This window comes from Pocillopora verrucosa, chromosome 11, assembly GCF_036669915.1.
Source record: "Pocillopora verrucosa isolate sample1 chromosome 11, ASM3666991v2, whole genome shotgun sequence".
In the NCBI taxonomy this organism is placed as follows: Eukaryota; Metazoa; Cnidaria; class Anthozoa; order Scleractinia; family Pocilloporidae; genus Pocillopora; species Pocillopora verrucosa.
The window spans coordinates 9,586,349-9,614,140 of NC_089322.1; the positions used below are offsets into that span (position 1 = coordinate 9,586,349).

At 38.7% G+C, this 27,792-nt stretch overlaps 2 protein-coding genes across 2 annotated transcripts; one reads left to right on the top strand and one right to left on the bottom strand.

Moving 5' to 3' along the window:
• Nucleotides 1-1,479: 1,479 nt before the first annotated feature.
• LOC131786402 (coatomer subunit gamma-2-like) lies at nucleotides 1,480-22,738 on the bottom strand. Its single transcript, XM_059103456.2, has 27 exons — nucleotides 22,590-22,738; nucleotides 22,440-22,492; nucleotides 22,264-22,344; nucleotides 20,121-20,192; nucleotides 19,925-20,004; nucleotides 18,903-18,927; nucleotides 18,735-18,785; nucleotides 14,230-14,322; nucleotides 13,539-13,625; nucleotides 12,531-12,647; nucleotides 11,669-11,709; nucleotides 11,533-11,587; nucleotides 10,907-10,985; nucleotides 10,589-10,767; nucleotides 10,376-10,476; nucleotides 9,584-9,656; nucleotides 9,030-9,108; nucleotides 8,415-8,579; nucleotides 7,570-7,645; nucleotides 6,992-7,095; nucleotides 6,318-6,461; nucleotides 5,796-5,867; nucleotides 5,211-5,353; nucleotides 4,190-4,361; nucleotides 3,507-3,604; nucleotides 2,884-3,022; nucleotides 1,480-2,298 (listed from the first exon to the last, which is right to left on the bottom strand). Exons 1-27 carry the CDS (start codon nucleotides 22,627-22,629, stop codon nucleotides 2,069-2,071), a joined length of 2,649 nt encoding a protein of 882 aa, XP_058959439.2. The 5' UTR covers nucleotides 22,630-22,738; the 3' UTR covers nucleotides 1,480-2,068.
• Nucleotides 22,739-23,824: 1,086 nt separating this feature from the next.
• Nucleotides 23,825-27,301, top strand: LOC131786404 (uncharacterized). The gene is made up of 2 exons (XM_059103459.2): nucleotides 23,825-24,007; nucleotides 25,820-27,301. The coding sequence occupies exons 1-2, from the start codon at nucleotides 23,950-23,952 to the stop codon at nucleotides 26,521-26,523; spliced, it is 762 nt and encodes a 253-aa protein (XP_058959442.1). The 5' UTR covers nucleotides 23,825-23,949; the 3' UTR covers nucleotides 26,524-27,301.
• Nucleotides 27,302-27,792: the final 491 nt, after the last annotated feature.

The window sequence follows — 27,792 nt, forward strand, 5'->3', positions numbered from 1 at the left end:
CGGCAGACGTGTTTACCGAGCCTGCAGTTACAGCGGGATGTTGCCAGGTAACGGTGACATATCTCGTCGCCAACTCGTCGTCCTGTTCTTTCTTCCTTTCTTTCTTTCCTTTTTATTGTTTCACTATTTTCTTCTTTATCGTGGGACATTTTTTTATTACTATTAATTGTCGTTGATCTTGATCATTGCGAAGTAAACGCCTTTCCGCTTCGCCGAAAACTGAATTTTCCGCCGCTCTTCGTCTGTTTCAGTTGTTCCTCAGCAAGAAGTAACTTTCTTGTTGGCAGAAATCATAAACCGCCTCTCCCTTGCATAGCTCATTGATACAAAGATAATTCTGGTGAAAAAGGGGGGAAGGGAATGACTGAATGAATCTTCGTGCACATTTCTCTCAAGAACCGAACAAGTTAGCAAACTTTACTAGTCATTCCCAGCAACGGAAGTACATTAAAAATTCGATGCAGCGAAACGTTCAGAGGTGACACAATGCTGAAATTATGGAACGAAATTTTCATTATACTTAACATGATAATTGAAAATGATGGCCCTAAAACTCCTTCCCTCCCATCCCTTCCCCCCCCCCTCCCTATTCGGACCACCAGCGGGTAAAATTTGCTTGGAATAAAATGCTCACCGAGGTCCTAAAAATCATTTTTATGGATCAGATTCCTAACGTGGAAGAAAGGAATGGAGGCTCACTTGTGACAATACTTAGGCTCTAAAATTTATCCCTTGATAAACTGCATCATCAATATATGTTTAAGACGTTTAGCCACGACGCCGACATCGTGTTCGATGCTCCGACTATAGCATTGTACTCAAATTGGTGCTGGCATAATTTATCCGACCCTACACCTGAGATGTTCAGAGATCGGTGTGATTTTCTTACTTTTGTTCATTGCAGGTTCTCTGTCTTCCGCACATTTATTAGTTGAGAGAATTTACCTCTAAACTACAAAATGTTTTCTGATTGATAATTTTCTTTCTTCCCACTGGTTATCAAATTGTTGATGCTGTGGGGCGACGTCATTTATGAATCACTCTTGGGGGTAAAGTAATTCCACCCGCAAACACAAAGGATATCAAAATCTTCGTAAAACCGAGGCGAGAAATGAGAACACTAACAGCACCGAATATAAATAATTGGACCGTTGGACTGAGCTGCAGTAGAGTAAAACAAGTGAATGAAAATCCACTCAAACACCAAGGGGAAGAAAACTTTCCAAATGAGTTGCAAGGGGTCTGGGGGATACTTGGCCGAACAGGCTGAGAGTGGGAGGGGGGGTTACATAACATCAAGCAAGAACATCGGATCATGCCATTCATTTTAACTTGTTAATATTTATTTCATGCAGAACTATGACAGATTTAATATAAGTCTTAATCAATTAAATTTCTTTCCTTTTGCTTTGGACACAAGTTAAAGTGGGCAAAAACTAAACTGACAGTATACTAATAATAACTTGATACTTGACACAAAGATTTCCGAAAAAGTTTTGAGTCTTCCAACTTTCTTTTTTTTTTCCTCCTTTTCTAATTGTAACCATTTCCAGCCTTCATATTTTGTCACCATTTCATTCTCCCATCACACGTTCACTATCACGATCGTATTAGTTATTCTCCTTACTGTCTGTCATACAATTCCTACGATGATAGTTTGGAGAATTTGGTATTGGATCAACTAATGAGTCCTGATTTATTTTTTTATCATTACCTTGTCTGCTTGATATTGTTTTGACACTGTAAAGAGAAATTCTGTCTTCGTCACTTGTGCGTGTTAAAAGGATAACTAAAGTGTTCAGAGCTTTCAGTCCATCCCCTACTGCAATTTATAGAAGTACATAGAGTATATTAAAAGCTGGAAAAAAAAGATCCTCGACACCCAATATCTCTGCACGCATCAGATAAGACAACAATCTAAACTTGACATTAATTTTTCAGAAATCTTTAGAAATCGCCGTGACTTCTCGCTTCGAAAACCTTTAGCTGGTTTTCAAGACTGTTAATTACAAAGCTTGAAGTAAACATTACTGTTGTATTAGCCAGGTCCAAACGCACAGAAAAAAAATTATCCCACGGCAGATAACACCACCTCGCTAACTACAGGATCGTCACTACGAACAGTTATGTTCATAGTCACTCCCTGGTCGAACGCCAGACGGGCTCGCACTAAGACGTCGTGGCCTCCCCGGAACACTCCCGCTAATAACAAGGCGTGTGAATTCTTCTCAGTGTTAACCTTGTCGGAGCGTTCACACGGCTGCATGCCGAGGTAGTCGATAATCTGTTTGACAGCCTCTGTTGATAAAATGAACGGCAAAAGATATTGAGTCTTGTTAGCATAAATAATTAAAGGCTATGGGGGGGGAGGGGGGAGGGGGGGAAGGGGGGGGGGGAGAGGAACTAACCGGCAAGTTCAGCGACCGTGACTTTTTTAAAGACCTTTTCCTCTGAGCCATCTGCTTGCGAAAGTGGACTTATTAACTTTAAACACTTCCACAGCAAACGTTGAAACACTTGTATTTCCCTGGAAAGACTTGGACAGTTCCGGAGGAAATCCCCCATCCCACATAAGCAAGGTTCAAATTCCCCACCCCCCGGGCAGCACGGAGGACAGTCAAATGCCCATGGGTTACTCGGGGCGGGGGTATGTTGAAGCTGTAAATTGGACAAGCGTCTTTCGAATCAAGGGGGGTGCGGGCATCAGAGAAGGTTGAATTACATCACATCATTTCTTCTTTTAATCGATTTTATCAACGAAGCGATCTCTAGAATAACACCGCGAGACGATCGAAAACGGTTGATCAATTTTGCTTTTTCAAGTCAGGTTTTCAAACACTACTTTAAGCACACAGAGGGAAACAGAAGGATTGAGAACTCTACCTTCCAAACTAGCCATCTGAGTCAAAGCGTAAGTGTCCTGCATCTCACACTCGTCACCAATCTCATCCCATGAGGCCAAGAAGTTTGTCTTGTGCACGCGCTGCACGTGATCTGCCACGAGCACATCTATGTCTTCAAGCTGGGGGGAGGGGTAAGGTAAACATTGTTACAACAACATTTTAAGTTGACAATGGACCCGTGTCATTTAAGACAGACGAATGATTATAGTACCTAAAAGGGAAAAACTTACTATTTCCCAAAAAGCATAAATTTTGCCTGGAAATAGAAAGGTTATTTCTGCAAGTGTCTTCTCTGTTATGTACAAGATGTAGAGAAAAAAAAGGGCAATTTGAAAACAAATAGACTTTACGGTGGCCGTGTTGGAACTTGGTAGCCAGCAACTGCACTTAACTCCAGTATGGCATGCGAATCAAAACTGAGCAAATAAATGAAGAAAAAACTGATTGAGGGTCGGAAAATAGCGCCTGGAGCCTGTGCCATTGACGCACCAAAGTAGCAATCTTCGCAGCCGATGAGGTTCCCCGATTTCGTACTAAGAAAACTTTCATACATCAAAAAAAGAAAAGAGTGAAAAAAGGGAAAAATTTCAGTCCAACACATACCACATATTCGTCCTCGTATCCTTCTTCATCCGGTTCACCTGTGCTTGGATCGCAGTCTTTAACCACAAACTTCAGTGTGTTCGTGAAAGTGCATGTAACTAAAAACAAGGAATAAGAGGCCTTTATGTTGGGAGAATTCAGAAAGCAGAGACCTTAAAAAGACCTCGATGGAGATGGCAACGAAGGGGTAAGCAAAACAAAAGGATGTTATCAGCAGGTGAATAGCTCCGCACGTGCGCTTTAAAATTCTGTTCATTTCTTAGCCATTCTCTGCAAAACAACAACGTGAATCAACAAAATTTGCACTGCTCGCATAAGTTATGCTGAAGTTAAAGAGCGGCGCCGTAAGAGACGGTAAACACATCCAGCTTCAGGGCCGTAGCTAGCATGAGGCAGATTTTGGCCCGAGGTTGACTTTTCTGAAGAAAAATGCCCCTAAATGCTTAAAAGAGCATTTCTGTGCCTCTAGATTTCAAAATTTTCGGGGGGGGGGGCTGCCCCCAGATCCCCCTTGCGGCCCGCGCCTTCAGCGCTCGAAACTTGCCTCGTCTTGTTTTGAAGTCTGCCCACGGCCCTGAGCCTGTCCCAAAATTCTAGCTAACATTATACACTCATTTTCTAACCAATGTGTTTCTTGGCGTTGCCGTCCTTACAGATGAAATGCAATAGCAAAGTTTACAAACCTGATGAAGCGTCTTCTGGGAGTTTTACCAGTGTGTAGGTAGTACCAGGTGTGTTGTAAGGAAGCGAAGAGCGTGGGACGTAGGTCACCACCTCAAACTCTCCATCAGACGGCTCCATTTCTACCTTGACATTCTCTAGGATCTGGTCATTCAGTGTGTTTGTGCAGTCAAACTGAAACAATATGAAACAATATGAAACAATATGAAACAATATGAAACAATATGAAACAATATGAAACAATATGAAACAATATGAAACAATATGAAACAATATGAAACAATATGAAACAATATGAAACATCAGGAAGCACTATCGAAAGAAACATTTCAATTGAGTGTTATTGGTCAAAACCAAACTAATCACAACGGCGAATCAGAGCGATGATTATATATTAGGAGGAGCCAATGAGAGTTGAGAGTACAGTTGCGTGACCGGCCTCTAGCGTGGGAAAACGCCAAAGACCAAGTCACGCCTGGCTTTAGTTTTATATCTGATAGATTGAAGGGCGGTGACAGATTTTTAGACCAATCAAAGAGTATCATTGAGAAAACCTACGCAATTTAACACTACTGCTGATAATCAATTGAAAATTGCCTTCATCTAAAGATCTAAACAGGCATTCCTCAACAGGACGATCGGATCTACGTGAAGTTCAAAAAGGAGACAAATTATGATAATTTAACTGGAAGAAAGCTTTCTCGCCCGAGAGTGGAAAGTAAGTTGGAGCACTCTCCAGTTAGCATCAATAATCACTACGGCCAATCAAAGCGAAACGAAAATATCATATGAAACCAACCAATGAGAAATCGAGGTTAAAACAAGCAAACTGCTCCAAGCGCAAGAAACGTGGGTGACCAAGTCCTGATGGGTTTTTAGTTTTGCATCAGATTGGTCGAGAGGATGGCGACAGTTATCTGGACCATCTCAAAGCGAAGAAAAGCAAAACCTGTAAAATTCAAGATTACTTTCGACACAATTGAAAATTGCCTTAACAAATTATTTATTTCCCTCCTACGTTACCTGAAAGACGACGTGTTCCTTAAAGATATGTTTGACACAATTAACAACATATTCTGTCTCAGATTCAGTCAGTTCTACTGGTTTCGGTGAAGACCTGAAAAGCGGGCCAAGCCGGGAAAACTGTGGGATGGCTGCCAGTTGTTCTAGTGAGAAAATAAAAGAAGACAAGTAAGGACAAAAAGCATTCAAAACTTTAATTTTATATTTTATTTTTTGGACCACTTGTTTTTGAAAAGGGACGCGATAATCTACTGATATATGGCTGGATTCTGAATAGAAACATTCGTAAAAAAATAATGGCCAGTTCGTAGGAGCTCTAGACGAATTCTTCCTTCAGTTCAATGAGAAATTTGAGTTTGCTCAATTAGATGAACGAGGCTTTTAAACTTTGGCGTTCGCCTCAATAAGGGCTGGAGTGCTCTAATGCGAAGATTCCCATCTTGGTTATAGAGATTGCGGGCGCAAAAACCAATATCCCGTGGCCGGGATGGAGAATTTTCCCTTGCTCGGGAATCTTCGAAAAACCTTAGTAACAATGGCTCTAAAACAATCTAATTCTACCTCGGGCAAGTTATTTTTCCTTACCAGCATACACGTCCTGTCTAGTGGCTGCCACAGGTGCGGCAGCTTTGGTTGGAGCAGATGGTGTCTCGATTGCTTTAAAGAGAGAAAAAAAAAACCAATAAAGAAAAAGACATCTCCTTAGTATAAAGGAAGCAAACCAGAAGACAAGTAAACAAAAAAGTGTTCAGTTCATCTTAACAAAAAAGACTTCGATTTATGACGTGTTCTTCACTTTTCGGGCTTATGCTTAAGCCCATATAAAGAATGTCATTAGAGTACAACTAGAGTATCAATGAAAGCCGGTTACCAGCGGTCTACCGCCGCTTACAAGACCTCTTTCGTGTTAGGATTTCGCCTTACGGCCCCTTTTCCTATCACACCACAGGCAGCCGCTTACGGGAAAAAATTATTGAATTACCTGTAGTACAGTCGTTCTTTCTCCTCGCACAGAAGAAAAACATTTTTTCAAAAACCATTTCAAACAAAAAAACCTAACCTTAGGAAAAACCTAAATGATAGAGAACGTGCATGAACTAGACGTACCAGCTTTTCCAGGTTTAACAACTTGGTCTTGCATGGGCGTGGTTGCCAAGGGAACAGTCTTCAGATCAAATGGCGCAGTGTGTGACGAGTCTTTGACATAGGCATGTAAAGCTCTCTCCAGTCCAACAATGGACACTTGAAGACCTGTGGAGGGAACAGAAATTACTTATTTGTCTGTTTGTCACAACAATTTGTGTTGTTCTACAGTGTGCTGAGATTGATCTGGAGAACTAGCCGGCGAGCATTTCCTCATTATAAGTGCTTTAGCACTAGCGTCTCTTTGCTTGCGGGAAGTACGAGGCGCTTGAGCAACACGAGCCAGCGACAGGTCTGTAAGGGGTCTGGCACTATTCATTATTAGTGCCAGACCTTCAGCAAACCTCTTCGCGACTCGTCGGAGAATCGCACGTTCTGTAGCGCCAATGACGAGGTCTTGCTCACTGCCTTCTAGAAAATGTGCGCCACTCTCTTACCCAATCAGAAACAAAACTGCAACGAATTAAGCGTTTTCCCGCGCTAAAAACGTTTACATGCATCTTTCCAAGTTCTGATTGGTTGCTTATAATAATCTCCTTCGTTCTGATTAGCCGTCGCGAATGCTTTGGTTTGGATTTCATGACCATCGATCGAAATGCGTCAAGTGGCAGTTCTTCAGTTTATGTTTGGTAGCTCACCGTTCAAGATGTATCCTGATGACAAGGCTTTCTCTTTCTCCTTCAAAACATTCACATAAAATGTTGCTCTGTCTCTCACTTCATCGTCGGTATCCAAAAGACACCTGAAAAAGTTAGGATAGGGAAAAAGGTAAATTTTGAGCTAATTTGTCGAATAAATAAAGCTAATATTCGTTTTGTCACCAGAGTGGTGCAAAGCAAATATCGGAGTCCCCATGAAGAATGGAACCCCACAACTTCGGATTTCGCGCTTCGGTCGGCGCATGCTCACATCATTCCATCCGAGTTGCTCGAATAATGGATAATGCCATCCACTGGATAAATCTTTTTTCGATGGATAGTGCAGTGCGTTTTGTTACAACTTATTTGGCGGTTAGTGATTTATCCGCTGAATGGCATCCTCAGCGCTTTGTACAAGTAAAACCTGATCGGTTGAGAAGGCGCTATCGGAACAACAGAGCACGAAATCCGAGGAGCTAGGGTTCGACTTTGCCTTATTTGCAAACAAGCTATAGACACGGTAGAAGGTAAACTTTTACTAAATAGTACCATCTGACGGCATATCATAAATTACTGACCTTGACAGAAGAACCAAAATGCTTGAACACAAGCTGTCACAGTGAGCTCCAAATTTGGCAAGGGATGTCACAGCCGCTGTGAAGTAACAGAAAAAAAGTTACCCAACAAGTCGTAACATTATACTTCAAAGGATAATGTTAAACTCTAGAGTAAAATAATGACAACCCATTTAACACCACAAACAAAGCTAACGGTTATCCAGCGTCACAATTAGCTACTTCACGAGCTGCCAACTGTGATAAGCTGCTAATCTTGCCCATAAAGCATATATTGAACAAATATTTTTTTCTTCATTCCAACTTTCGCACTATTTCAAATGGAAAGCTTTCAATTTTGCAACAAGGGCAACAAATCAAGCAATAATAATTGGTGGGCAAGGTCAATTCACGGAAAAATTAAAGGACACCAAGGGAGCCGAATTGGCGGGGCGCGTCTGTGGATTGACCAATAGTGTTGGCGAGTTGAGATGTAGAGAAAGTGAACGGTAACGGAATTGAAAGGTTGCTGGAGGTTTCGCCTCATTGCAAGTTCGCCTCCTACCACCTATGCGAGTTTACCCCCCAAATCTGGTAAAGGTGGGGGCAAAATTATTTAGGTGGCAGGGGCGAACTTGCATTGAAGCGAACCCTCCATAACCCGATTGAAATGTGGTTCGTTTAGATGAGTGAGTGACTGAAAAGAGTCACTTGCCTAACAGGGTCATATACGCCACCTGGACGGTCAAAGATAGCTTTTCGAGTCCGGGTGAAAAGTGATTGTATTGACCAAATATAAGTGTTTAAAAGAGTGAGTTATGGTACGTGTAGTGGGAAAGAAATTTTTTTTCAAAGGACAATGATCTTACCAGCTCTCACGGCTGCATTCTCCAGGATGACTCTGTTATAAATGAAGCGGATGTATTTTGAGGGATTCTGGCTGCGCGGTCCTTCACGTCCCAAGAGATGCAGGATTCTTGTGGCAAGAACTGTATGTTCACAGTCTTCAATGAATTCACACAAATGGCCAAGTCCTGTAGAAAAAAACAACATGGATTAAAAAAAAAGTGAAATTTCCACACTCTGGCAGCAATATGAAATTTCTCCACGTTCTACCAAGAGAGCTTTTCGAGTAATTATGTTATTTAATAGAGAAAACAAACAGCTACTGACATATTGAAGGAAAGATCATACTTGGAAAAGTCAGCGCTTCAAGCTACGACCTTTCTAATCGCCAAGACGATTAGTAACAAATTTTGGCGAAATCCAAAAGCCGCGTTGACAGGGTCATTGATAGGCGCCATTTTACTACGAGTTTGAAGAAATCTTTCGCGGCAATTTGCTTCGCGTTTTCTCCTGTCGACTAAAATTTTAGTTCTGGCGACGTCTACCTCATTTTATCTCTTCGAAAAGAGTTGTGCTTGGGGCTTGCAAAGTATACAGAAATCATATTAAGGCAGCTAGTTGAGACAAACAAAACTTACCAGCTTCTTTAGCTTCAGAATTCTCTTCAATGATAGTGATGATTGTGTCCACAATGGCTTTCTTGTAGTCAAACCCTCCCTGAAATAATCAACCATGAAGTGAAATGATGGTCACTGGAAAAACATACGGACAAATGGATCCACTTGCATGTACAGGAGATTCTGGTCTACCTTCTCTCAGAGACAAACTGCGTTAACAAGATAAATTCGAGAATCCCCTCTGCTTATTTACCGGCTTTACACCAGTCGGCAGAGCACCTTCTCTACCAAAAAAACGAGCTCGGTTGGGCATATTTCAAGCATTCTCAGAATTTAACCAAGATTTCCAAAGCTAAATATGGTTACCGAAGCTTATTTACTCACATCAGATTTCTACTTCTACTCTACAGACTTTTTAAGTTTTCTTTCCGATAAGCATGAAAATGCTTCATAAACAAATCAGTTGTATGGTCCTAGTGTACTACACTAACACGACCATCCTTCGTCAGACCTTACACCTCCTTAGTCACAAGGAGGTCACATATCATCCTAAGTCGGTAAATTTTCAAACAAACCTCGTCTCTCAGCATGGATGACAAGAAGTTCATCATTACGTGATGCTTTCTGGGGAACTTGAGGCACAGGGACCTGAATTTGATGACCAAAAACACCACAATGCATCAAAACTTACTGGATTACACATATCTAGGCCCAGTTGTTCAAAGAGCTGATAACGCTATCCAACAGAGAAGTCGCTATCCAGCGAAAAAGTGTTGGCAAAACCTACTGCGTTATCCACCAGTTAGAGGTTCATCCGTCGATAACGCTATCCAGCCAGTCAACAACCGGGGCCGGCACACAAATTCTGTCTTTCTTTGGGCTAGCGTTTAAGTTAGTCTCAAATAATCAAAGGACAACACGAACAGATTATTGAAAAAAAGGATTGGGCAACCTTAGCTTACCCTTGTGGAGTAAAAGAACCCACAAAAAATTTGGCACGCTCCCATTATGTGGCTTAAGAACTCATTTAATAGTTGTAGTAACTAGTTTCAGGGAAGCATAAGTTTGAGTTGCGTCATAATTTTTTTTCAAGCTTCTATTAAAAGTAGTTCAGCGCCTCACTGTTACTTTAATATTGTCCTTTAAAATGTTACTGAAACACAGCAAGCACAGATGAATTAAAAAAAACAACAAAATTAACATCGGCAACAACAACACATGGACACACACACAACCTCAACCTGCTCCATATGAAAGATTCTTAAGATCTCACAGCAACTTGAAGTTGAGGATATCATTCCACAAACAAATTTTACATGATCCATAAACATCACCCGATACACATTTTGCTTTAAGCCACTACCAACCTGATAGCATCAACAACAACAATCTTGAATTCGTCTGAAATCTCCGACATAAAGGAAGAGATCTGCTTCATTAAACGATCAACGCTTCCTTCATTTCCAGTCTAAAAACATATCAGTAACAATCAGTATCAAAAAGCTGTGACTTTCATATACAATGACATACAAATCTTGCATAAAAACGAGAAAGAAATTTCTCCAAGCAATTTTACTCACCTTAAGAAGGGTGGTGATAGCCAGTGTAGCAATGCTGCGATTGACATCAGTGATCAGGTTTTCAAGATCCAAGTTGCAAGTTGTGACAGACATGGGTTGGGTCATAGCTACCTTATTCAGAGTGCGCACTGCGGCAAACCTAAGAGTTGGGCGTGGTGAGCTCAGGAACAGTTGTAGAACTAAAAAAATGTATACAGTGTTAATATCAACCCTTGGAGAGATGAAATTCTGATTTCTCTCTCCAAAGTAGCAAAGGAAGGTGAGTAAGTGGAATAATTTTGAAGAGTGGTTGATTTTGAAGCTCTTCACCATGCTCACCTGAAATTGCTGGACACAGATCTCTAGATTTCAGATTCTTCAGGTTTACAAGAGCACGAGCAGCTTCATAGATCACCATCTAGAAAGAAGATAGAAGAGCTGAATGAGGAAAATGTACACTCAACATGAAGCAAAGGAGACAATGGGGGATGGAGGACTACTGGATAGAAAGAGGCAGGGGGGAGGAGAAGAGACAGAAATACTCCAAATTAGAATTTAAAGTTTTGCTTTTGTGCCTGTAGGAGAGCAAACTGGAGAATCCATTGAAATACCCCCCCCCCTCTTCCCCTGGGGTTAGGACAGTGACCAAGAAAAGAATCTGGGAATTGAACCAGGGCCACGAGGAGGTAAGCATTCTCAGCCCAAACCAAGATTCAGTTAGTAATTATCCCCTCTGACAGCCATACATTTCTGCATTAACTTAAAAGGAGAATTTGGTGTCACATCAGGATAACACTATCTGGCTTATCAGTCTGTCTGTTCTCATAACTAGATTGCAGGAAAACTAACTGGAAGTGTAATATCAAACCTACATGTGAATAATTTCAAGGAATATAAGGTCATGATAATTAAAAAAAAAAAAATTGGATTTTTTTTTTACCATACACAAAAAGAATGACCTTTACCTCACTTTTGTGTCTCAAGCAACTCTCAAGAAAATCATAAACAGGTGTATCAGCACTGAGAAAAAAAAAATGCATATCAGTATAGAAAGGAGTTTTAAGTTGGTACATAAGCCACAAATTTAAAAAATGTACTCACACTTCTGGTTCTTCATCAAGATACTTGGAAGCAATTCGTATCTAAACAGGGAGTAGATGAATAACAGTCTGTAAATTCATCAGCTTCAAATATAATTGATTGATAACAAACATTAACAACTGCATTTCTAAGTGGAGGTTGGGTGCCTTGAAACATCCAGGACCTTCCACTATTAGCAGCCAGCTCCTAGATGGAGACTTCTCCCATGGCTGGCAAATCCTGGCAACCCAGCCATGAGCCCCCACATAGGAAAGAGAAACAGGCACCCATCACACTGAACAGTGGAAAGAGGGAGGGAAGGGGTGGGGAAAACTGCCTGGACAATGAGCTGGACCTCCTCACAAAGCTGCAAGTTCATGCTTAAAGCACACACAAGAATGCCTCAAACAAAGAGCACATAGAATTCTGATGCATGCGCATATGCAAAAACCGCTGACTACTAGAGAATGCTGATGCTCTTTGTTGTTAACTCTGTTAAATTGCATTTAACTGTATATAAAATAAAATTTGGGGGCAAACATTGAATTAATGAGTGAAATATGAGATCATATTTAGGAAAATAATAATTATATGACATCTTGCCGCACATAGGGCTAACACAAAAGACTGATAAATCCCTTTTTATATCATGCCATGGAAAAAAAAATCAAACAGAATGCAGGAAACCCTGTGTAAAATAAAAAGAATACCTCCCAACCTTTCCCCTCCTGTGCTGCAATCTTATTTGTGCCTAAAGGGCTCATATGCATTCTGAGAAAAGACAAGTGACCAGCCTGATGTAAACACACCAGACATAAATCCATTGCATAAAACTATTATTTAATAAGGACAATAAAAAATCATGATGGGATCATGAACTTACCAGCATGCAGACTGCATAAGGAGATCTCAATGACTGTTTGATGTACTTGAAGATAAGTTTAGACACAGCCAGTCGATCAGTCTTTTTTACATGGTACAAAAGACCCAAGGCATGGTACTAACAAAAGAATGTGACATGTAAGGCTACCTAAGCAAACTAGAAAAACACTGTATTTATTTGACTAAGAACCCACCAGGTAAATATGTAATAAGCACCCGCCTCCAATTAAGGCCCACCTTTGATTGAGTGACAGGACTCTTAACCCTTTAACTCCCATGAGTGACTAAGACATAATTTCTCCGAACAATATCAATACATTATAAAATAATTCAAATAGTATGCAAGCTCTGATTGGCCATAAAACCATTTTACATGAGCGTATGTAAACACGGTTTTCATACTGAATCTTCTCGCGGAAGCCTCCCTGCTATTTATTTAGCAGTAACTCAGTTTCTTTAAGTTTGTTTTGAGTACAGTAATGGAAGAAGAAGATTTTCCTAATTTTTCTTTGGAGTTTAATTTTCCCAGTATTCAAGAATCGGCCAAAAAGCCAAATGAACAACAACAACAACAAGCACGTCGCCTTCCTACATTGCAAGAAGAGGCTCTTTAATGAGTTATTTTATAAAAGAAATGTAAAATGGTCAAAATGGTCGAAATGTAAAACTCGATAAGCTGGAAACCACTCTGCTTTGTGTCGTGGTTTCCTACACTTATCTTGTGTTCTCCCAACCTCCCAAGTGTTTAAATCAGGCTATGTAAACATGGAAACCATTTTCTTCAATATCCACCAGACAAGTGATGAGAATAAAGAAAAATATCAATTTTGGGATCATTAGTTGATACAATACTAAATTTTCTGAACTAACATTATTAGAATTGTATGGTTGACAGTGAGGAGAATAACAAATTTGATCTGGGAGTTTAAAGGTTAATGAAACAAACACATGTACCTTATTAATGTTTACAAACAGAAAAAGAGTGTACAGCTGTACATATGCTATTTACCTGGACCATGGTATTGTCACTTGAAACAGCCTCTTGGGCCTCATTCACCCAGCGCTTCACCACATCATAGTTTGGCTTCATAAGGTGCTGTTATGAGAAAAAACAAACAAACAAACAAACAAACAAACAAACAAATCAACAACGTGTTCATTAAATGCCCAGAGGTGAAAGGAGATGGACACTCTGATCATGGATGTCTTATACAATGAGGGAAAATCTTTAATTTGGTGTATGTATCCAGGGATTTTCCAAACTTATTCCATAAGCAGCTGTTTTTAATAATAGCAAGCTGTGCCCAGGAAAGGGACCGTAAGAAAAACCCAAACATGGCAGTAACATGTCTTTTACGAATGGTAGATCACTGGTAACTGGCTTTCATTAAAACTCCAGTGTATCCAAAATATGGAACATGAAATATACTGGGTAGAGTTGAACAGTAATGTGATGTCCTCTAACGTTTTTTTTTTTTTTTTTTTTTAATTCTATTTTATTTTACCAGATTTGCTTCTCATCCAGTAAATTCAGACAGCAAACCCATCAACAGACAAAATTTTGTGCAGCTTCACAAGAGACTTCATATTGTGAGTTACTAGGCTAAAATACTGATACTAAATTCCTTAAAATATGTTTTGTAAAAACTTTACATCACAAGTTTCAAGGGGGACACACAGAGTACCATGAATCAACTCACCAAAGCAGAAACCAAGGATGCACTTGACACACTGGCATTTTTATCAACAATTGCTTGCTTCAGATATCGTTCAATTCCCTGAAGCATGGTGCTCTGAGGAATAACAAAATAACATACGTGTGATTTAGAAAGGCAGAAACTACTAATAGAGAGCAGCTGAATGGCAATATCAATAACCGAAGGTATGGTAACATCAGCATGAATTCTTCCAACAATCAGCAACAAAATTGCCGTCACATTGATCTTTTAAACCCATATTACTTCAACTTTATCTCTTTTTCCCTTGTTAAGATCACCTTTAAGCCCTCTTCTCCAAAACAATGTTGTAATGTGATTCCATGAACTTTTAGCCAACACTTAATGGGGTAGAGGGTCTGTAAATGATTTACTTGTAGAGTGTGGTAGAAACAAGAGTGTTGTTCTTCACATAAATAAAACTCTTCAAACATAACATGTCAACTAATTTTGACACTGATTGTCCACAATGATGAGTAGCACAATCACCATACCCACTTCTGTAACATGTATGGAAAATGTGAAAATTGCTAGTTTGGGACAAAATCAATTCTTTAGGTCTGTTTTAAACTCACATTTATTATTACAACTGATTTATTTCAAACTATTTTATTTTTGTCACATTTGATTCAAATTTGTATTTACCCATAATCCCTTGTGGGTGTGGTCTTTTTCACAAATAATCAATTTCGAGTTCACTGACACAGTAAAAAGTAGAAATAATAACATTTTGTATTACATGGAGGCTAGTATCTCCCTAGTGAGATCAACTGGTACTCTAAAAACTGACTTTCTGCCTCTTTTTACAACTTGAAGATCACATCACCATTTTTCTCTTGGAAATTCAGCTCTCTTTTTGCGATTCTTTTCATTATATTTTAGATTCCTTAGACTATTCTTTTCCTGCTTTTTCCTCCTCCACTCTTTGATCCTCGCAAGCTTTTCTTCCTTTTTCGTTAACCATACCTCTTGTCAAGCGCACTTGTCACGACCAGAAGCGAGTTGTGTTACCTTTTTATGTTACGTGCATGAACTGATTGCAAAACGCGTGATGTAACAATAGGCTATTCATCTTAAGGATAAAATACAGAATTACAGACAGAAAGAGATCAATTTTGGAGAGAGAATACCACGACGTGTACCCACAAAGTGAGAGCTGTAAATCGTGAGAAATATTAAATCTGGTGAAAATCTTCATACGCGAGAGTTTCCTTTGTCGGCGAGCACCATTTCCCGACACACTTGAAGCGATATTTACAGATGGCTAAATCTCAGAAAAATTATTGAGCTTGAAGACCCCCGACCCTTGATAACGTCGCAGAAACCAAAATAGGAAAGGTTACCAAGATATTTTCGACACGGAGATGAAAAGATGAAGGCGAAAATGGCGGAGCAAACAGCAGATTTCATAGTGCTTTTGGTGGCATTTGTGGCGAGACTCCGTTCTCAATATGGCGTCAACATGGTAAAAAGCGTAGCGACTTGGTCAAAAGTGAATATTTTGGCCGTTTCTAAAGATATGGACCCGAAAACTTGGAAATGACAAGAGAAACTTATGAGCATTGAAGTGTAATCAATTTCGAAACCCGACTTTGCCGTGTTTGAAGTATATTAGCGAAGGAGAAGGTAAGTTGATGAAAAATATTATTGCGTAATCAGGTCTTACAAAACCGTAGCGACTGTTTTACACTGATATTTCTCCGTTTATAGTCAATCCTTTAGACTGATTTTTCGCTATTTTAGAACACCAAGTATGAGCATTTGGTTAATGTGTTTTTGTTCCCACAGGATTCCAGTTCAGTCATTCTGCGGGCAACAACTTGGTGTACTTCCAAATTCTGAAACCCAGCGTTACACAAAGAATACTTAAGAATGATGAATCTTTTCTATGCGTTTTAATAAACTTGAAATGTCAAGGTTTTGCTCAAATGTAGTGTTTATTGTGTGTTATCATTAGGTGTAATTTGTTTGCTCAAACGAGCTTTCTTTTCAGTGAAAAATGTATTTAAAAAATTTTACCACTGAGATTGTGTTACGCGTTACAACCAAAATTGGCTCGATTTTTCATCTTTCACGGGTATTTTCTCAAAGACAGTAATGTGGTTTTCTGATTTTTTGCTTTTACTATAATCAATAAGAACAATTTTACCTGTAAGCAAAGATTTGGCTTCAATGAAAATGTAAAACAGAAGAAATCATTGAAAGTTTGCAGTCAACCCCCTATGGGCATGGTGATTGTGCTACTCATCAATATGAGGATCTGGACTTACGCATGAACCCCTTCCACTTCCAATATCTCATTAGTAATTCTCTTTACTGTCTGCTGTACAATTCTTACAATCTTTATCTGGAGAATTTGATATTGGGTCAACTAGTAACCCCTTCACTGATATTTTCCTTCATTCTCATCACTTTTCTACTTGATTTAACAAATAGAGGAGCCATGACTGCACTCTGTTTTGTTGTAAAGCATGCAGGGAGCAGCTTGGGCATGAAAGAAATGTAGGGAGAAACACAAGATGTAGTCAAGTGTTCTAGTTGCTTCCTACATGCTTTACAACAGAACAGAGCACAGTCAGGGCTCCTCTACTTGTTAAATCAAGGAGACAAGTAATGAGAATGAAGAATAGAGCTGTCAAAAATGTCACACCATCAAAGTTCACAATCTGCAATAGTTTACAAACTGAAATAGTTCAGCAGGTTGAATTTAACACAGTTGCCTGAAGTTTTTTAGTCTCTAAAACAGAATGTGAAGTGAAAAATTCAGTGAAATCTGGCCAAATTGTAGCTGATAAAAAAACACAAGTTTCTTCACTTGACAATTAGAAAACAAACTGCTCAAGGCGTGGGTTTTTTGAAAGAACAACAATGGAATTCACAGGAATGTCAAGATTGCTTGGGATGACAGCCCTATAAAACTCTCCTGCTGTGACAGATGTAGCCTTACATCCAATGCATTGGAAAGGATATCAGAGCAAGCTCTTAGTTGTTCACTTGAAGGGTGATCTATGTAATTTCTGAGGCTTTCATCACTGCAATGACTGGAGATCACAATGATGAGCTGGCCACAGTGCAGGGCGTGAAATTAATTTTTTTTTCTGATACCCACTTGGTTCCTAAATTCTTCAAAGTGGTAGCCAATTAAAAAAAAATTGGTTGCCATTTTCAAAGAGAAACAACACCTTTTTTTTTAACACTGTCAACGTTCTACATAGACCCTCCAAAATTAAGTTAGGGAAAAGATCTTTAACATGCTACAAAGTGGACACTAGGATGGATGATATACAACCTTCAAGCTCACTTAAATCCAAGATGGCATCTAGTTATCGATCAAGATGCATGTGCTGCGTTTTGGAAACAAGTTTAACGAGGAAGTTTGCTGCAGATTTACCGTAAATTACCCGCACGGCTGATTACCCGCACCGACCGATTATTGCATACAGCAAAAAAAAAAAGTCAACAGATTACCCGCACTGGTGGATAAACCACACGTTATGTTATTGAACTTTTTGGTGGCAAAAACGTGACATTAAGGTGATACATTTCAGTCTTTTGAAAGTTGTCTAATCTAACTTTCGAAACATAACTGGCACCTCCCTATTATTCGCAGTGGTGCGCGTGTAATGCAAAATCAACAGATTACCCGTGGGTAAACAGCCGGAAATTATGGTATCTTTGCAAATCTTTTTAATTCACTACATCTCTTGGTAAGGTTATGATGAAACATTCTAGTAGCCAATCTGGCATCTAATTTTCAGGATTTGGTCACCAAAGTGAAAAATGTAGTCACAATGGTGCCTGTATTAGGCGCAATTTCATGCCTTGCAGTGAGCCTCAGCACGATTGCAGTCTTTCCAACACTGTCATGATTAGTAGGAATTCTAACAGTTCTGCAAGTTTGGCTATATTTCTTATCATTAATTTCTTTTTTTCTTTTTTTTGGAAAACGAAACTATAAATACAATATGAGTGTTAGCTGTTTGATTTTCATTACCATCCATACATGTAAGCTTGCACTCTAACTTGGCATGAAAACCTTCAAAACTCAGATTGCCAATTTTGTTTTCTCTTTGAGGATTGTTGTATCTGCTCACATTGTAATAACATAAATTACAGCACTTGGCATGTTTACAAGGTTTAGTTTGGTTCTTCTGTTGTTTGTTTTTTTTTTTTGCTGGCCCACTTGTTCCAAAATTTCACTACCGATGAATGAAAAAGAGCTAGAGAAAAGTTCAGGAAAGGCCGCACACTGTACAATTTGGCAGATGGCCTGACAACATTGGCTCAGCTCTATGCTTTGTAATCTGATAGAGCACGCTCTTTCAACCAATGACAGTGTGCATTATATCGGAACTTTATTATAAATTGTACTGATATTGTAAAAAGAAATTCTGTCATGGTCAATCATAGGAGTTACAGGGTTAATAAAAATAAAGAGAACACCTTTACCACAAATGAAAATCATTAATAACAAGGATGTGCGTACTTACATCTGTGATTTTACAAAGGGCTCTGATAGCGCTGGCACGATACATATCTTCCTACAAAAAATAAGAGAAAAAATACATTACTAAATTACCATAGGGTTCATCATCAAAATGTCTAAAGCACTCTGAGAACCAAGTTATTGTATAAAGAGTAAAATCAGAAAGTATTACCTTTCCTGTCATGTCCTTCGTCAGACTGAGAAAGAAAAACTTTTTATTAACCAAAGGAATGAAACAACTCCTGCAAGGATGGCTAAGGGCTTTGCTTGGAAAAGAAATATTAAACCCTGTTGCACCCAAGATCTTCTTACTAATTCTCCTTACCGTCTACCATACAATTTTTATGGTGTAAGATCAGAGAATTTCATATTGGATCACCAAGCAATCCTATAGTTTATATTTTTCTTTATTCCTGTCACTTTTCTTCCAGGTATTGTATTGATATTGTTACAAGAAATTCTGCCTTGGTCACTAGTGGGAATTAAAGGTTTAAGAAATATTCTGAATGCTAAAACCCTCATCAGTAACAACTTGAAATGTAAGATTCCCTTGAAGTTGCCAACCAGAGGTCCAACTTACAGCCATTTTAATCACAAGTTAAATTTTTGTCACCATGTTTAGGTGAATGTATGTTTGCTTGGAGAATAATGTCATTCATGAAAAGAGGTTTTTATGGAAGGTCACATACAGAGTAGAGGAAAAAAAAAGGAAAAGTTAACAATGAAAACAATAGTGCTCCCTAAAAGTTTACTTATTTTTCAGAATATTCCTTTCTGTGTCAACACATTATACAAGTCACTGAATAAATTACAGAAAGTTTCCGTTGATCAGACAATTTAACAAGAAAGTCAAGTCAAAAAAACTGCTCACAAAATATGACAAAGAAATCTGTCCAGTTTCTTCACAAGTCACTTCAACTAATCAACCGTTTAACTCCTTGGTAAAATGTGTAATTCTCCTTACTGTCAATTATACAATTCTTCTTATGTTAGTTCAGAGAGTTTAGCATTGGATCAACTAATTATCCCCAAATTGATATTTTTCTGTATTCTCATCACTTGTCCAGTTGATATTGTATTGATATTGTATGGAGAAATTCTGTCTTGGTCACTCATGGGGGTTAAAGGGTTGATCCGAATAACATTTGCTTTCCTATATATAAACTGCAAATATAAAATCTTCTTATCACTAACCTGCTCGTTACAATGATCACATCCTCAGCTATATTTGCTAATTCTTTTATAGCCAGGTACACCATTCTGCGAAGCATTACCTACAGAAAAAATGTTTAAACAGAGTTTTGATGTCTGATATAATGCTTGAACTAAAAATTAGACCTTGATCTTACATTCTGAGACTAACAAATCTAAAACATCTACTCCAACTCACATCTTTTGACTGAAACAGCTTTGTCATTGCAAAGAATGCCTCTGTAGCTTCTGTTGTACCAAGATGTTGCCCCTGAACAAAAAAAACCATACATACATGCTTGCATAAAGATGAATTCTCTATTGACTTTCAAATTCACATGACATAGCATAATGAATATTGCCTCTTCCCTTCTCTCTGGTCACCTATATTTCTACAAGAAAGACAATCATGAAGGCATGCAAGTAGCAGAATATTCCTCCGATTTGGGATCCCCTGAGAAAGGATGGTCCAAATGTTTCATTTATTGCAGTACTGCTTGCGTAAATGTTAACTGTGCAGGCAAATTTCATACACTCAGACACAGGATAGTTGGACGCATATATACGATTCTTTTGTGCACACAGTCGAAAAAAATGCGCAACTCAAGTGCCTTTGTTATTCATTGCTATAAGTTTCGTTTGTATTACATTGTTGTGTAAAGTAAAGAAATTTTAGGTTTGAAAAAGTGGCAAGTCAACAACAGAAAATTTCCAATTTTTTCAATTTATTCAATGCTATCAGTGCTCCCTTGGATGTTTACGCAGTGAAATGTAAACAATTGGTGTTTGCATCATAGCTGATGATTTCTTCCAAACTTCGAACTTACCTTGATCACCTTCAAAAAATACACCATTTAAGATCATGAATGATCTTTTATTCTATTCATTGTAATCAGCACTAGCTTCTGTGTTTACTCACTAGAATGTAAACAGTTTAATTTCGCATTGCAGGTAATGATTTGTTTGATCACGGAGCGCATCATAATACAACGATGAAAGGTCAAGTTTCAGTAAATTGCAATGTCAAAGATGAAAAAAACATCCAAAAACCAAAAACATTTCAACAGACAACTGTTCATCAGAATACTGTGAAAGCATCTGTTAATAAAGTCAAGATCTTTCAAAACAAACTCCAAAGCAGAGTCAGAACAAGATGTAGTCATGACAGTTAACCACAATGTAACACAACACCATTAAAATAAGCGAGTACAACTTATTAGTTTCTGTTTAAAATGGCGAGATGAATAAACCAGTTTGCGAGAACACCAATGGCAAAAGCTATGAAATAAGTATTTGCACATAGGTTTCCATTCAGAACATAACAACTGCTTTGTAACAGGTGCCTTTGCTGATTCTACCAAATTACGACACACTAAAAATAAATTTATTTTGAACAAATTCCCAACCCGTTGCAAGGGATGTTTTTTTCATATGAAGTGAGAAATAGCTATTTTGATGAAAGAATTACATTGGGAAATGATAAATCATTTATATATTCTGATTACAAAGTCCCACTGGTAACAGTATATTGGGAATGTCAAGTTTGCTTGTCATTGGCATCTGTGTAGTGTTTCAGTGCTATTGCATTGTAGCCTATTCTTTAAAAACATAAACTGCCAATAGTAGAAAACAAAAGGCCAAACTCTTCATACCTGACGAGGCAGATGTCTCAAGCTTATGTGCACATGTGCGATTTTTTGACATGCATTTTTTAAATTTGCAATTGCATGCGATTTATGGCACATCTTATTCACATTTTTTGGTTAACATATCACGAGCAGTACTGTAGGTTCACAACCATGGGTCGTAAAAAATCAATCCTCAGTTTTTACATTAAGGAGAGCAATTTACTGCTGATTATATAAAGTATACTGCTATTTTAAATTCTCTTCAAACAATCTGAATATAATCCCTACACCCTTTCATCCCTATAAGTGATAAACATCTAACTTCTCCTCACAATATCACCCCTGAATCACTCATTAACACCATGAGAATATAAGAAATAATCATCAACTATGGAAGCTCTTGATCATTAAACAAAATCATCTGTTTGTACCACAGGAAATATATAAAGAACAGTATTGAAAATCTACATATCTATGTTAGGAAGAAAGGATCAACCCTCATAGTCCCTAGTTCTCGACATCAATTCTCCTCAATGTCTATAACTTTCCCGGAATTTTAGCTCTGTGAATTCGGTGTTAAATGGATCAATTGTCATTATCTTTCTACTTGACAATGCACTGATATTACAATGAGAAACAACGTTAAGGTCATTCGTGGGAGTGAATGTTTTACGGGGAGAAATTCAATATTCTTCCAGTTAAAAGCTCGCATACCTGGTTCAGTACGTACAGAATCTTCGTCAGAATGTGAATACATTTCCGCGGATTTATCGGGGTTTCGTTAAATGTGCGAGCCTGGGGAGACAAAGATATTTTATAGCGTAATTTTGAATTAAAAAAGACTGAGATCTAACTGAGATATAAGGAAAAACTAGATATTTCAGGCTAACCTCTTGGAGCACGGCACTCTTGTCAAGATTCTGAAACGGGTTCGACTGCGAACCTGTAACGGGTAAGGACAAAGCAAGAAACTCTCATTTCATTTCATTCTCAATTGATGAAAAACTAATAGCACAAAATCCTTTACAAAAATCCTTTACCGTCTTCCTCGTCCTTCTTATCTCGCCGCAAGTACTGCATTTTACCCAAAAATTCAACCAAATCTCGACAACTCAGTGATCTTCAAAATGGAGACGTGGCAGAACAAAGCACGGTGGGAAGGATTCGTGGGCTCAAGGTTATACAGCGGAAGTTTTCTCTCATTACCAGTCGCTGCTCAGTCGCTGTAAAAATTACGCTGACGGGTAAAGGAGAGAGAATTTCGCAATTCAAGATCTATTTCCTCTATCTCTTCCTTTCATATGACCCGGTGGATACGTATGTGACCTTTTTTAATAGTCGTAGGATAGAATAACGTCTCCTGAAAGACTGTAAACGCACACTGAGAAATTTTTCAATGCTAAAAAATTAGACAGAATCCCCTCGGAGTTTTCAGAAAACACGGTATCATATACATACCAAATTATTTTTTTATTCAATCCGTGACATCGGTACACTATTTGAACGAGACCTTTTCCTCTTTTATGTCTGAGCTCCAAATCAGAAAAGAAACAAGGAAAGAAAGAATGAAAAATAAGTCAATGAGTGTTGCAATTGAAACCGAAGTGCGTGTAGAAAATGCTGTAAGCCATTCATTTGTTTGCTTTGAAAGCACAAACACAGATTCAAACTTCCTGAGTTAGACTTCTGTCTGTCCTTTCCGCATACCTTGCTCTTAGTGTTTGCCCATCATGGTCAATTCTCTTTTCGCTTACCTTCTCTTTTTCTTCTGGCAGGCTTATCTGTTTGAAGAAAAACCAAAAAACGGTTGCTCAATATCTTCATTAGTAACAACTGAAAAATTTTTGCACGAGCGCAAAGATTCAGTTCAGAGGTACTCAGGAATTTTGGCAGGTTTTTATTTTTTCCCCTTTACTGAAAACGCTAGATTGCAATGATAAAGGACTTCCGTTTTAATAAAAGCTTATTTCTTGCGGATCTATGTCTCTGAAGAAATTTTCAGTTGAGCGTCTAAAATAATCTGGGATTGCGTTGGTTTTGTTTCACTTCTGTCTATAATTGGTCTGTAAAACTCGCGCCAATCTCTCAACCAATGAGATGCAAGACGAAAACCAATCTCGAATCTTTCAGAATATCCTTTTTAGTCTTTGCTGACGTCAAAAGTAAGCTTTAATCTCCTCTTTCCGGAAGTGCGTGATCTAAACCGCTGTCGCCAAAGGGATTACATTTATAAAGTCATTACGCCGATGTCGACTTTAATTTAGAGAGATATTTATTGAAGAATCAAGTTTTTTACGTCAAAAGGTCCACTTTGACAGATGGGCGGTTTTTTGGATAAAACAGATGGAAAGCGCTGGATCACTGTAAAACAACTTCGCTAAAGGACGGGATCTGCACAAGATGACGCGAATTTGGACATTTGCAGTTTTGGTGTTCTGTTTACGGATTTCAAGACCAGGTAAGGGCAATTTTTATACAAGCGTAAAATCAACTGATCTTCCTCAATTTTTCAAGTGAAAATTGTTTTAATCAAAACCAACGTTGCGAAGTGTCCTTTCGTTAATATTTAGGATGCTTTCACTTGGAGAGGTCTAAATTTCTCACTGAATTTCAAAGCGGGCGAACGGGTTTGCTTTTGGCATTTCCTTCATTTTTGACTGAATGAACTCGTTTTAGAATGTCTTTTGTTTCTTTAATAACGAAGCTTTACTCCTCGTTTCTTTCTGAAGTCAACCATCTCTCTAATAACAATTTCTCCGATAATAATTAGAAACCCGTCAAGTTTCCACCGTAAACCAATTAACAGAAAAAAAAACCGCCTCTTACCGCCCTAAAAAAGACCTCGATCGCTTTTAAGATCGATGACCAAAGTTGTGCATCAATTTTGTGTTTAGATCATGGGAAAGCGCCATACGTTTCTGTGGAGCCAATTATTTCATTCCAATAATTTCCATTGTCACAGAAGATCAACAGATTAAAATCTCATCATTTCCATTCTTTAAGTTTTAATTAGTTCTTTTTTCTAGGTCCTTGTTATCCGCTGCAAATATCCTGTAAATTCAGCCGCTTGGAAATAAGCGGGACACAAAGGCCAATGCCTGACTAGCGGTCTCCCTATCAAAGCGGCTCTATTCTTTTCAAAGAGCTCTATCTTTTCGCTTATCATGCACAAATCAGCTTGAATTTCATAAAGATTCATTGGCTATTATGTATACGACTGTCACATCCACTCAAAAGTGGTATTTAAAAGCGTAATTTCTTGTGTGTTTTCCTTACATTAGACCGAGATAAAATTGAGCAATGACATTGATGAAAGACGGACATAAGGGCCTTTATCATTTTTGTTCACTATAATAAAAAACTCTCTTCTAAGATCTCTTAAGCTTTTCAAGCGTATCATGGATCTACTCTTAAACACGAATTACTGAGAAAAATCCGCTTTTATGACTCGGTCGATCAATTAGCTCCTCCGAATAGAAAATCTTGATCAGCAATTAATTGTTTATCTTTTTACACAAGTCGACCTTCATTAACTCCAATTCTAAACCCATTTAAGACAACAGATCATTTTCTTTCTTCTTCTGATCCCTAAGTAAACACGAAAAAGGAAAATATGATCTGAGCTTCGAGTGATACAGTAATCTCAGCGAATTTTTTTTTTAATTTAGTTCTATCCTCACTGTGATAGTAATGGTGGATCCAGACCTTAAGCTAAGGGGGGGAGGGGAGGGTGGTTTGTCTGCCGAACTGATGCAATGTTTATCTATTTGCCAATAAGTGGGGAATATTCACAGCACTACGTCTTAACGAAAAAAAAAAGCAAAACACGCCTCTTTCCCCGGCCCAGGTGGGTAAATAAATAGTGGCTGGTTCGTAGTGTCAAAGTTTTACATTAACAACTCAACTCCAAAAGTCGAAGATGGCAACTTAAAATTGATCCTGAATAGAAAGATCATCTACGTATTGAAATTTCGGTGGAAATTTGCCTGTGTTATCACTTCGTATGAATCGTGATTAAGGGTCGTGACGTCAATCAGCTGTGTTCTGACACTTTGACGTTGATTCACCGACGTCTTTACTCAGTTCGAGTTATCAGGGTAAATTTGAGCCAGGGGAAAGTTCAGAAATTAGTTCGAATCGACGTGGAGTTGAGTTATCTGAGTTCGAGTCAGCTGATAGTGAATGACTGCAATCATGGAGTCTAATCCATGGCTTATGAACCGTTTTGTTCCGAAAACAGGTACAGATTTTTATTCATTTCTTTACACAGCTCTTTCCACCAGGTGCTTTTCTTGTCAAGGACTGATCGGTTCAACATGCGAAAGCGCAACAACCGAAGTGGAATGTCCGCAAGCATATAATTCTTGCTTTACAGTCGCCAGAATTATGGACTACCCTGACATTGGCAGGTATGTAGAGGTGATCAAAAACTGCTCCATTTGGCAAGATTGCTGGTTTAACGGTAACGCCTCGTGTGATAATTCATCCGGGTTTGTGAACAGTTGCTCCATTGATTGCTGTGTTGGGGATTTGTGTAATAACATGACAGTGCAGATCACGCTTAACTCTGTAGCACGCGTGATCACGCACACCAGTGCAGACTTCGCGAAACGCACGAACCTTGAGCGAGAGGTAACGAATACTGGTGCAACAACAAAGGCAACACAAACCCCAATGTTTACATCCGGGATACCCGTGATGACAAGAAAAGCAGCGCATGCGTCAAGGGTACCATCCGGGATACCTATCATGACAGCTGTGTCGTCAACACAGCGCCAATCCACCTTGAATGACAAAGCTTCTACACCCTGGAGCTCGCAGAGAAGCCCGGTTTCCGTATCTAGAAGTAACATCACCACCAATGACTCGTCCCACGAAGTAATAGCAGTCCCCAATCATTCCAAAGGACTTTGGAGTCAGCTACTTACTCAAGTGATAATGGTGGCTCCAGGAATTATTTACGAGAGATTTTAGACATGAAATGATAGGCAAGCCTATCATAGTTGAAGTTCAACTTTTGCTTTATTCGGCAGACGAGACGGATAAAGATTAGATTGCCATAATGATAAAAAATTAAGGTGGTTCTGTGCCGAATGTACAGGTTTTTAAACTCAAAATGGGGGCCGTTCGATTTGTTCGCAAGTAACAGACACGGAAAACCAAAATAAAGAGTATCTCTCAGAGACTGCAGTGTCGCTATGGTAACCTAATATAAGGGTCTGAAATCGAGAGATCACCATTCATTTTTAAAACTATCTTCGGGGAATCAAAAAGAAGAAGAAATAATACGGGGGGGGAGGAGGTAAAGAGAGTGAGAGAGAGAGAGAGATCTAGAGAGAGAGAGAGAGAGAGAGAGGAGACTAAGCACGATCCATTAAATATGATGTTTAAAAATAGAAACTTTCGCAACAACTGTTTTCAATCTCAAACGGCGCACAAAAATGCTTTAGAAGTTATAATCAAAGTTGTGCTTTTAGCGAATGGGGGAAACGGTACAGTGTAAAATTGTAGGCCGACAACTAAGTCTGTTTGATAAAGGAAGAGTATGCTAGAGGACTCGTGTACCTTTTGATCTCTACAATCATGAGGTATACAGCTGTTTCGAGAAGGGTTTGCGGGAAAAAAAAAGACAAAAGTAAACGCGACAATCTCGAAAGGTAATCTGGGTATCCGGCAATCAATGCATTGTAATTATAAAGAATAAAGAAAGTAAGAAACGAAGACGAAATAATAAAAAAATTCATCAAACCTCCGCGATGCCCCGTCCTTATGGTGATGTTTCCTCAGATTTCCCTGAAATCCTAAAGTTTGGTTTACGCATGCACTTTAACTTTTTTTCCAACAACTTTTTCTCAGAACAACTGTATATAAAAAATTATAACAATGAACACGCTTTTCAGATCCCAAAGAGTAACTGAATCTTCAACTTTCGCAAATTTTTTTCAAACGAGCTAAAAAATTCGATATTACCGGTAGACACTAGTATTTTGCTTTGTAACCTGGCTGATTACGTTAGGCAGTGTCACGTTAAAATTTACCTAATCTTCCTCTCAGGTTCTGAAATAAATCCATGATTCCCCTCTCCTCCCTTATTGACGGTTAATTGGTGGTCAGTTTCCCATGCCATAGTTCCCCTACTAGCGATGACTAATTCCCCTTCCGTTCCTCCTGAGAATCATGGGATACCCACAAAGATCTTCCAACCCTCTTAGCCAAGAGGGATAAAAAAAATTACTTGTCCCT